General features: G+C 42.8%; 1 protein-coding gene across 3 annotated transcripts in view; it reads right to left on the bottom strand.

Annotated features, from left to right (window-relative positions):
• RSPRY1 (ring finger and SPRY domain containing 1) overlaps positions 1 to 12,228 on the bottom strand; it is a 44,192-nt gene that overhangs the window by 6,954 nt on the left and 25,010 nt on the right. For all 3 annotated transcript variants that reach the window (XM_006941538.5, XM_045046659.1, XM_006941537.5), the window contains 5 exons: positions 10,694 to 10,809; positions 9,394 to 9,537; positions 4,655 to 4,766; positions 3,227 to 3,329; positions 2,736 to 2,888 (listed from right to left, as the gene is read on the bottom strand). In XM_006941538.5, the coding sequence (XP_006941600.1) occupies positions 2,736 to 2,888; positions 3,227 to 3,329; positions 4,655 to 4,766; positions 9,394 to 9,537; positions 10,694 to 10,809 (628 nt within the window). The remainder of the gene's footprint in view (positions 1 to 2,735; positions 2,889 to 3,226; positions 3,330 to 4,654; positions 4,767 to 9,393; positions 9,538 to 10,693; positions 10,810 to 12,228) is intronic.

Genomic DNA, 12,228 nt, shown 5'->3' with positions numbered 1-12,228 from the left:
TTTCTTTTGTGTGTATTTGAAGTTTCCAAATAATAAAAAGGTTAAGAAGGAGCAAAAAAAAAAAAAAAAAAAAAAAAAAAAAAAGAGTGAATAAATGAATGAGAATTAGAGACAGAGAGTATATAGAGCAATTTACAAAATCCCAGATAGCAACAGGGCCATGATCTCCTACCATGAAGCCAGAAAGGAATATATTCCAGTGAACAAACAAACACAAGCCGAATATAAGCTTTTGGAACACAGGCTGAAAATATTAACAGCATAGGAAATGGTCTCAGGCACATTCACACCTAATGCCACAATGAGGTGCAACTGAGATGTTAAAGAGGTGAAAGACAGGGGCAGGTTTCTGTGCCATGGAGGACGCCACTCAATCAGCCTCCAGCAACTCCCGTGTTGGTGTCACTGTCAGAGACAGTGCAACGTAAGAGGCCCTAACCTGGAACTGCTCTTACTCAAGGCAGGCTGCATCTGGGTGCTGACCTGACAGGGTACTGAGTACTTGGAAGCTGCCCGTAAAAGGAGACTTTTGAACAGCTGGCACCTATTGCCATCGACTTTCACAAAGCTTAATTCTGCAGGGGGTGGTCCTCTAAATGCTGTTGCCGTTTTAACTAAGGCCAGCCTCCAGGGGAACTCCTGGAGCCTGCCCTCACTTTTCAGGGTATACGTCACAAGGCAGGCTTAGTGATGGGCCGCTTCCAGTGAGACACGCTAAATTAAAAAGGAATGAGGTATGACAGACAAGAGAGGTATTACTTCAGACTTTCACTAAATTCAAGAGGAATTTAAAGTTCATAATCTCTGTCAGGCACCAACACAAGTTGAAGGGAAGTTCTAGGAATGAACCTCAGGTCCCTGAGCTGGTATGTAAGGGGCCCTTCTGTTCTTGTGACGTTACGGAGGTTCTGCCATAGCAGGCAATGCTGCTGGGTCACTCTGTGACCTTTTCTGGTTCGTTTGCAAATTGTTGAGCCGCTCTTCAGGCTTGAGACACTACGTCCAAGGTGAAGCATGGCCCAGAAGGGCTGTTTATAGACCTGCTTTTTGAGCCAAAACAGGAGCTAGGATTATAACATTATGTTACATATACCTTCCGGGGCATGACAGCCCAACACTGACCGCACCATGGCCAGTGTGATCTCTGTCATTGATATAACACATGTGGCAAGAATCCCCTTCCCCACAGGGATCTAGAAAACTGCTCTGTTAAAAAATGATAAGCTTTGGTTCGTATTGTGAAACAAGCTTCCAGTTCAGATCATTACCAGGAAGCAGCTTGAGTCTTTCTCAGCTTAAGGAACAGACCACGTTCATCTCATAAGAAAGAAAAGCAGATACTCTTCCAAGGAGATAACTAATGTCTATCACACTTTTCGGCAAAGAAGGGCTGTGGAATTTTATGCAAGATGGCATTCACTGTCCTAATGGCTGTAGAACAGTGCTGGCAGTGCAACAGTATGTTTCTGGAGCGCCTGGTTGGCTCAGTCGGTTGAGCGTCCAACTTTGGCTCAGGTCATAATCTCATGCCTCATGGGTTCGAGCCCTGCATCAGGCTCTGTGCTGACAGCTCAGAGCCTGGAGCCTGCTTCAGATTCTGTGTCTCCCTCTCTTTCTGCCCGCCCCCTGCTTCATGCTCTCTGTCTCTCAAAAATAAAGAAATGTTAAAAAAAAGAGAGAGAGAGAGAGAGAAGTATGTTTCAACAAACTCCAAAGTTAAAAGCATATCTGCTAAAAAATGTACTTGATTTTCTAATATTTAAGATTTTTCATTGACATTCAGGTAAAGTTAGCTTGCAGTTTTTTTGTGTGTTTGTGCATGTGTTATATTGCCTGGTTTTTATACCGATATTATTTAGCTCATAAAAATTATTTGGAAGTGCTCTTTCTTTCTGGTTCTGAAACATTTTAGTGATTTTTTAAAAAAAATTTTTTTTCAACGTTTATTTATTTTTGGTAAATTGTATTTTTTTTCAACGTTTTTTTTTTTTTTTTAATTTTTTTTTTCAACGTTTTTTATTTTATTTTTGGGACAGAGAGAGACAGAGCATGAACGGGGGAGGGGCAGAGAGAGAGGGAGACACAGAATCGGAAACAGGCTCCAGGCTCTGAGCCATCAGCCCAGAGCCTGACGCGGGGCTCGAACTCACGGACCGCGAGATCGTGACCTGGCTGAAGTCCGACACTTAACCAACTGCGCCACCCAGGCGCCCCTTAAATAGTGATATTTAAATAGTTATCTTTTATTTAAAAATGTGGTGAAGGGTGCCTGAGTGGCTCAGTCAGTTAAGTGTCCGACTTCTGCTCAGGTCACGATCTTGAAGTTCATGAGTTTGAGCCCTGTGCCGGGTTCTGTGCCGACAGCTCAGAACCTGGAGCCTGCTTCGGATTCTGTGTCTCCTTTTCTCTCTGCCCCTCCCCACTCGTACTCTGTCTCCATCTCCAAAAATAAATAAAAACATTAAAAAAAAAATGTGGTGGAAATCTCCTGTGAAATCACCCAGGTCTGGTGTGTTTTGGGGGACATATCTCTTACTTCATTTCAATTAATTTTGTAATAATAACTGGTTAGTTTATATCTCTTCTGGGATTTGTTTGAGTAATTTATATTTCCTAGGAGGTCATCCATTTTTTTCAGGTCTTCAAAATTACTTGTAAAAAGTCTTTCAGGAACTGTTTCAGCTTCTTATGAGATGCACGTGAAAGTCTACAGGTAGTCTAAGCAGATTCCTTACCTTGGCAAAATGATTTTCTCTTCAGCTGTGAGGAAGGCGTAGTCATTAAAAGTGCTAAATTTCATAGATGGTGGATATTTGAATGGTTTCGCTCCAAAATTGAACTCACATTGTTGATATGACATGAAACTAGCTGCAGCAAAAAATCCAGATCTACAAGTAAAAAGGAGTACAGAGGTCAACAGAATTCATGAAAACAAAGTAAAGCTCATACACGGAAGTGGTTTTTAGACATTATCCCCTAGTAGAAAGGAAGGGTAATGGATTCTGTTTACTAACCTAGACAGGACTGTGACCCTGACAATGTCCTAACCTCATCTTCTTATATTAAGCTTCAGGACGGTTATAGATATGATCAAATGGGTCCTTAATTACTCTAAATAAAATGATTTCTCATCACAACTGACTACAGAAATGGACAAAGTCTTTTTCTGGAGAAAAGTGAATTCCATGCATCTACTCAAATTTTTGACTGAGGAAAGCTTACTTACACAGTAGATGAAAAGACTTGCTTCTCAGGAGGCAGCTGGTTGCCATTTAAAAAGAAGATCATTTGCTTTTCATTCAAGTCTAACAGAAATCCTACTGTGTCTCCTACAGGAGAAAGTGAAACATGCTAAGGGTTAGGGTGTATACTACTACCAGGATTCTGCTCAGTGTCTCAAGGGTTTTAGTCATTGTATCAAGTCAAGTCTGCATCTGTAGCTATGTATCAACACATTCACCAGTCTTGCTTCTTCTGCAACTGGTCTAATATTTTAGACTACGATTAAGAAGAAAATGCTGCTGGGGCACTTGGGTGGCAAAAAAGAGCGCGGATTCTCTCCCTCTCTGCCCCCTGGCACACATACTCTCTCTCTCTCAAAATGAATAAATTTCACACACAAAAAAGTCATGTTATTTAATAACCTGGAAAGCTGTTCAAGGCATAGGAGACAATAACAAAAAATACATACACCAAATTTTAAGTGTTTTAAAAAAAATCTCTGGATGGAGGAATTATAAGGGATTTTCATTTTACTCCTTTCCCCTATTTCCCAAATTTTTATGCTAAACATATTACTTCAGTAATCTTTTTTAAAATTATTAGAAAACAAAAATGAGACAGTCTTTGCAGACAGTGCCTCTCTTTTTTTTTTCTTAAGTTTTTATTTATTTATTTTGAGAGAGAGCATGAGCAGGGGAGGGGCAGAGACCGAGAGGGAGAGACAGAGAGACAGAATCCCAAGCAGGCTCCATGCTGTTAGCATGGATCCCAGCACGGGGCTCGACCTCACAAACCGTGAGATCATGACCTGAGCCGAAATCAAGTCAGACACTTAACCGACTGAGCCACCCAGGTGCCCTCAACTCATCCTTAAAAGCTGCCCTAGTGGGGCCCAGAATGTGGCCACTGAATAGTGCCTATTCCATAGCCACCTGGCCTCTAAAAATATCCTCATTTTACTGGCATTACAATATCAGTGTCCTCAATATCTCCCTGAATGCTTTGATTCAAAGCATGTATCTAGAGGGGCGGCTGGCTGGCTCAGTTGGTGGAGCGAGTGACTCCTGATGTTGGGGTTGTGAGTTCAAGCCCCAGTTGTGTATAGAGATTACTTAAAAATAAAATCTCAACAAAGAAAAAAAAAAAGCATATACCCAGAGAGAAAACTAGAATTCATATTAATCTTATCATTTTCCCCACTCAATTAAGAATTCTACAGTCTGAAATGCTTTTGCAAAAGGAAGGGCTCTACCAGAGGTGAACTTATCAGAACGCTGTTTACATCCATGAGGGGGAATACAAAGGCTCATATCCCTTTTCATATCACATCTTCTTCCATTAAAACATTTTAAGGCCCAACATAATAGATGCCTTCATCATAACCAGATGTCTGGACCCAGTCAATAAATTCATGACAGAGAGGAACGGGTACCTTCTTTCCAGCACGGGTGTAGATGAGGCTTACTCCTGGCATTGTACCAAATCAGCTGCCGGCAGCCGTCGTAGGCACAGGAGTATTCGTCGTCCCCAATGCCATAGCCTTCCTGGAGGGAGATAGGGCCCAGAAGATTAGCAAGGCTCTGCCTGCTGTGTTCTGAGAAAAGACGGTGTGTCTTTTGTAACCATAGACCTGGTGGCTGGAATTCTAAGCTTTCCAGATGAAGGGAGCCTATGGTTCTTAGAAGATACCAAAATGCTGACCCGGAAGCCTGGCTCTCCGTGACTGGATAATGACCTCACCAACAAATTTGTTAGTTCTTTTAATTCTCATGAGCCACCATAAGGCTGATGGCATCCTGCTCCACTTTAAGAGGAGATAAAGGCTCAGAGAGGTCAACCACATCACCCAAAGACAAATCATTACTAAGAAAGCCACGTTTGGACCTTGGACTCTTCTGATCCTAAGAATGGTGTGCTTTCTACTTCACTGTGGTTGGGAAAACAACTTTCTTGCATGTAGTAGACTTCAAAACAACCACATACACGGAGATTTCAAAACTGGACACAAGAAAAAGGTTATAGTGGACAGTTAGCTAATAGCTATTCAGAGGTGGGCTCAACTCGAGCATCATACAAGTCCTCGGCAGCTTCTTTTATTTCTTATTGCCTTTTAATTATTTCACAATTATTTTATTGTTAAAAGGGTGGATGGGATCTTAAATTATTTTAAGTGCTTATGAAAAAATAGAACAAACAGAAGAAGCATGCAGATCAGACAACTGCTATCTTTAAAGGTTCATGGTGAAAGATTCTTAGTGGGCCAAATCCAAGTAAGATTTCAGGTCCTTGGTGATGTTCTGCTTGTTCTCTGGAATAAACAATGCAGTGAGGAGATCGACCGGAGAAAAGGCTCGAACATATTCCTTGACTACTTGGGACTACAATATACTGAATTCTCATGAGTGTTCTCCAAGTGAGGCTTCTGAACCAGCTGTTCTGAATGCACTATTCAGATTATTCAAGAGTCAAATGAACTTTCATCTACCTGTCTTTAGGCAGAGAAGAAATTCATCAGTTGACTAGAAAGAATACCTTGCTATCCCTCCTTTCCAAGCCTGAACAAGGAAAAATGGTTTTTTATTTTATGCGTGTTGGTCATAGGCAAAAGGCAAGCAATTCACTTTCTAATGTACTACCAAGTCCTCTGTGGAACAACGTGAAGACATTCCTAGAAGATTTCTAGCCACAAGAGTTGGTTAAGATCAGACTTTTACCATGCAATGTCTTCCATGCCAGGATGAATTTCACTGGAGAGTGGCACTGTGGGACAAAGGTGGAACTGTAATAATTTCAACCAGAGCTCAACGTCTACAGGCTAAGAAGTAGGTACTTCTACCAAGCAGAGATCACTTGGAAAAATCCCTTTGAGTTGACATCTCTGAGAGCGAGCTAGATGCCCTACACCCTCTGTCAACCTGAAAACATTCCCAGCAGGACTGTGGTTTCCAGCTGAGACAGATAAATGGGAGAACAGGGTAGCTAGCTTAGTACTTGGAGTAATAATTTTGATATGCTTGTTTATGGTCATGTATATTTTAGTAACGGAAACATTACTGAAAACAAAAAGTTTTATCCATAGCTTGACATTCAGGAAATATTTTGAATTCTTTCCCCTTTTTTTTCTGCTGTCCAGCATCCCAACCCCTTCCTGTTTTAGGGAATTTAATGAAGATACAATGTCCTGCCTCCCGCTCAGGAGTTGGAGGGGTAGGACGTAACCTAGGCTTGGCCAGCTGGATCCGTCCAGCAGACACCTAGTGTGGTAGGAGTGACCCACACGGAGGAATGGTTAGGACTGGTTTGTGGCAGAAATGTTGGCACCTTAGCGCCTAAAACACTGGCTGTTGTACTTCCTGTCTCTTGGCTCTCTGATGTTGCCCTGGTGCCTGTCTAGTTCCCAAACTCCTCAACAGCCTGGGAGTTCCCAATAGGCTTCCGAGTTATTCCCCTTTTCTGTTTCAGAAAGCAGACTCATTTTCTCCAAGGGACGAGGCTATTCCAGGGGAAGGAGCATGGGTTATCTTGACCAAGGTCTCGATTCTTCTTGGAGTGATTCTAGCACTTGGAGGCCAGGTGACTTCGGGTAAGTTTCTAAATTTATTTGTCTGAACCTCACTCTCATCTTTAAATGAGAGAATAATACCTTCCCCAAACTCTCAAAAAGATTAGAGATAGTATGCGAAAGTATGGTAGATGCTCATGAAAAGGCAAAAGTTATTTCAGATAACTCAAAATGCACCCTTAAAAACTTGTTTCACCCAAACCTCCATAAAAATACACAAGACCAACTATTCTGTAGGTGACCTGAACAAGAACTGTCCTTAAGCTTCTCATTTTAATGAGAGCCCAACACTTTTATCATCCTTTCAAAACTGAAGCCCAAGCAGTAAGAGTTAAAAGAAGAGGCACTGTGGATTGACTTCAAGTCATTAGAGACTGGGTGTATCCTAGGGATGACTTATTTCATAAAACCACACACCATCTGTACAGGCAAAAAAAAAAAAAATCAGAATTACCAGAACGTCCGTTTGAAGCAAAGTTGTAAGTATGGCAACATGATTAAAATCCTACGTTTGGGAAAAGAGGTATCAGACTGCACTGACTTCTAACAGAGAATCAACAAGTACTTAGATCAGGAAAAAAATATTTTTTGATTAAAAAACATTTTTTTAAATTTATTTATTTTGAGAGGAGAGAGAGCACACACACTGGGGAGGGGCAAAGAGATGGGGAGAGACAGAGAATCCCAAGCAGGTTCTGCACTGTCAGCACAGAACTCGACACAGGACTCGAATTCATGAACCGTAAGATCATAACCTGAGCCAAAACCAAAGAGGTGGATGCTTAACAGACTGAGCCACCCCGGCACCCCTGGTTTTGATTTTTAAAGGAAGGAATTAAAAGTCTGTCAAGCAATTTAGAGGATAGGAAAACAGCATTTTAAGGATCTTAATTTGAGGAGCCAAAGTTTCTGCAATGATATGGCAGAAATTAGTGGCAGCCTCACTGGTAAATAATAAAAAAAAATTTAATATTAAAAACAATTTACAATATCGAGAATTAGATATAGTACACACAGACTCATGGGCGGCGGGGGGGGGGGGGGGGGGGGGTGGTGCTGCTGCCAAATGACGAGAAACAAATGTTGTCCTAGAGCTTCCTCCCTAGAGATTTCCATCTTTCTTCTAGTTCTGGAACAACTTTTTTTTACACCCAAATGAGGAACCTAGCTAATTCTCTGAGATTCTTTCCATTTTCAAATGCAAAGAAGATGACTCTTATAGAACAGGAAGGAGCCTGAATTCTAGTCCAATATTCTTTAGGTCCTCCCAGTCTCCAATTATCATATGTGAAATGGACGTGGTGGCAGTACAGACTGCTGTGGGAGTCAGAGGAATGGCTCCAAAATGACAACGCTCTGGAAACAAACCCTTTTGCCCCCTAAGGTCTAAAAAATTGTCTTCGGGACCTCCTTTGGGTCAGATTGTCAGGATAATTGAAGCTACCTGCTTTAAATTAGTGCCCAAGGCGGGAACTAAGAGACTCACCAGCACTGTTCTCCAGACCCGTGTACTTCTGACCACATGGTGCCACAATAAAGCCTCACGCATCCAGGTCTTAATTAAGGTGCTGTCAGTGAGGAGGCCCTTCATCAGAGAAAGGTCCCGACAAAAGCAACAGCAGACTGGGGTCTAGTTTTCTATCCTGGACAAGAATCTGACCTCTCCACTGACTCTCTTCCTCCAGTTGTCTCTCCAGCAAGGAGTTTAGTAAAAGGCCATGCACAATTCTAAGATGCTACACAGCCTTGCTGAAATGGTCCTTCCGAAACTATACCTATAAGCAGGCAAGCAGAGTTTGGTTTTGTTGGTTCACTTCTAACACCCAACCTAGCACCTTACAGATAGGAGACTACTGTTTAAATTAGCAAAATAATCCAAAGTGTTTTCCCAGTTCAAAGGGTAAAAATCATACATCCACACAAAAGATTCCAGATCAAAACTGGATTGATTCCAAACAGCTTAAAATTGGAGAAACACAAGAAAGACGATCAGGCTGGGCATCAGAAGGGCATAAATTGGCAAGAAATTAATATCTATAGGAAAGAGAGGAAGCCCTGCCCTCACACTCGAGCAGCGGTAGCTGAATCCTGCTTCTTCTAGTGGATTTCATCTTCCCTCTTACCTGCCAGCTTTCTACAACAAAAGATAAATACTAAATATTGAAAACAAATGTGCCTACCAATCACAAGATAAAAGTCAAGTTAAAGAAGTCAAGCCAATATTTAGTATTTTATGAAAGGAAGAGAATTCCTACAAGGTTCTTAAAGCTTAAATGCAAGGTAAAAGTCATGCTGGGTCCCAATACGAAAACCAAGCCAGCAATGTGGCTGGGGGCGGAGACACCCTACAGAGACAAAGGACACATCCAACCTGTAGGGAAAAACGAATGTGAACTTGAAACTCGAGGGGGGAAAAAGCTGATGGGCGGTTTCACTTGTGTTTCGCTTTTTCTGAATCCATTCGGCACCCTCTCTGCGAGGGATCTGGCAGCACGTGGTGCACCCGAGGCACGATGACACTGCAAGCCTACCTGAAAAAGCCGTGTCCTCCACCCGCTCACCAAAAGCCTGCGGTTGGCCCTGTTCACACAGTTCTCTAGGGTACTCACGTGATTGAGAAATTTGCTGTCTCGCGTGGCCCAGCCGATCTGCATGACGCCAGAAGTGACCACAGTGACTTCGTAGTACCACACCCCAGCATCCACGCAGAAGGTGCAACGCACGCTTTCAAAAGAGGAAGCATCACAGCGAGCCTGGCAAAACCAAAGCGGGTCATAGTCTACCATCAATGCCTGGAGACTACCAAAGACAAGTGACCACTCAGAGGTGGAGTCTTTTTCCTTATCGAAGCTTCTGGTGGATGGTCATTTCCTTCTCTGTACATCCCCAGGTACAAAAAGTGCAAAACAGAATGAAGCACACTCTGTTTTATGGTTTTATCCCCAAGGAGTTCTAACAGGGTTGAAAGGCCTCAAACATGGCCACAGGAAGAATTAACGAGGGCTACTGTTTTGAAGTACTTACAGGTATTTACCTTCACAGTGGAATCTTTTACAGATGCATTAACATGGCCTTAACCTGCACTTGTTAGGATGGAGACAGAGAAGGACACTGAAGGGTATAAGACGGGATACCCCAAGATAATCTAAAGCAGAAAACTACGGAGGCGTTTGGCAATACGCAAGATCAAAGAGCTGTCTGCAGCCACTCTTCAAACAGTTCTTTAATCTTGACATGTCTAGTGCCTTATGGTGCCTTCTTGTACAGAAGCAGCGTTCACCAACGTGCACCACAAAATCGGCAACATTTCCAACACACAGGGAAGAGGCGGAACATTAGAAAGAATACAACTGGTTATGCAGGGATTTAAAAAGGAAGGGCTTCTTTAGGAAACACTAGTCTTTGTACCTTTAGCTGAATAAAATGGCAGAGATTGAAAACAGGCATATTTACATCAAATTTTCTATAGAGAACAAATTGCTGGAGGGGAGGTGGGTGGAGGGATGGGTTAAATGGGTGATGGACATTAAGGAGGGCACTGGTTGTGATGAGCATTGGGCGTTGTATGTAAGTGATGCATCACTAAATTATACACCCGAAACTAATATTTACACTGTATGTTAACTGGAATTTAAAGAAAACTTGAAACTACAAAAAAAAAAAAAAAAAAATCAAACTGTCAAAAAATATTATAGTGCTTACTTACTATGAGTATAGCACATGTGGGATATAAAAGACTAAGTAATATCCCAAACACCTTCTGTCTGCCAGTTCTACCTCTAAACACTCCTGGAGTATGAAATGAACTTCCATCTATTCTGCAAAAAATTGCTTTTTTGTTCAGAACCAGGGTGTGAAAATGAGACCAAGATTTCTTCCCCCTGAATGTTCCATCCATGAAAGCTTTACCTCCAAGCCATGAGGCGAGATCTTCAGGTACTCGCTGACATCGTTGCTATTCAGCATGGCCCTAATGCTATTCAAGTCCACTTTCTCATAGGTCAGCTGCCTACTGTCTTTTAAAACTGCAAAAGAAAAAGTGGTCATGTTTCTAAGGCAGGCTGTTGTGGGGAAAAAGCTAGTGTCATCACTGGCTGCCATTCTAGTTAAGGGGAGGTGCTCAGAAATGGCAGAATTGGTAGGGAGACTTAAAGACCTTGGCTCTGTTGCTGCACGACCACATGAGGATCAATTAAGCAAAAGTTAGGACAGGCTAGGACAGCACTGTGAGGTTCATGCTTCTGCTCTCTGGATTTGTTATTTTGCATGCAACCAAAGCCAAACTATACTTTCTAAGAACGATTCTTTCACTGGCACCACACAGGCCGTGCACAAAGCAACTCCCCACAGTGCTGTGGCAGGAGCAGGGGGTGCACACGTCCAGCCGTGCTTCTGCACAGTGCTAACTCTGGAGGGGGAGTGAGGATTAGTAGTAGGGGTAGTTTTAGTTCTAGCAGCTGTTGAAAGGGAACAAGAAAAGCTGGGAGCAACCCTCCTCATATAGGTAAGACGAGTCTTGAGTTTTGAAGAGCCAAGTTAGGATAAGGAGGACAGTAAAGACAGAGAACTCCAAGTGAGGGAAAGGCCCAGAGGCAGGAATGACTGGGGCCCGCTTATAGGACAGTGAGGAGATAGTTTGTGTCAGAAGAGTTGATTAGACACTGCTATTTTTTAAAATTTATTTATTTTTTTTTATTAAAAAAAAATTTTTTTTTTCAACGTTTATTTTTGGGACAGAGAGAGACAGAGCATGAACGGGGGAGGGGCAGAGAGAGAGGGAGACACAGAATCGGAAGCAGGCTCCAGGCTCTGAGCCATCAGCCCAGAGCCTGACGCGGGGCTCGAACTCACGGACCGCGAGATCGTGACCTGGCTGAAGTCGGACGCTTAACCGACTGCGCCACCCAGGCGCCCCTTAAAATTTATTTTTGAGAGAGAGACAGAGACAGAACAGGGGAGGGGCAGAGAGAGAGGGAGACATAGAATCTGAAGCAGGTTCTAGGCTCCAAGCTGTTAGCACAGAGCCCAACGTGAGGCTTGAATTCATGAACCGCAAGATCATGACCTAAGCCGAAGTTGGATGCTTAACTGACTGAGCCACCCAGGTGCCCCACTGCTATTTTTTTTAATGTTTACTTTTGAGAAAGAGGGAGAGAGAAAGAGAAAGAGAAAGAGAAAGAGAAAGAGAAAGAGAAAGAGAAAGAGAGAGAGAGAGAGAGAGAGAGAGAGAAACAGAGTCTGAGCAGACGCATGCACATGGGGGAGGAGTGGAGAGGAAGAGGGAGACAGAGAATCCCAAGCAGGCTCCATGCTATGAGAGCAGAGTCCGATGCTGGGCTCAAACTCATGAACCATGAGATCATGACCTGAGCTGAAATCAAGAGTTAGACGCTTAACTGACTGAGTCACCCAGGCACCCCTAGACACTGCCATTTGATTAATGG

Source organism: Felis catus, chromosome E2, assembly GCF_018350175.1.
Source record: "Felis catus isolate Fca126 chromosome E2, F.catus_Fca126_mat1.0, whole genome shotgun sequence".
Classification (NCBI taxonomy): Eukaryota; Metazoa; Chordata; class Mammalia; order Carnivora; family Felidae; genus Felis; species Felis catus.
The sequence above is the reverse complement of the archived record's forward strand: the minus strand, read 5'-3'. Positions and strand labels throughout refer to the sequence as shown.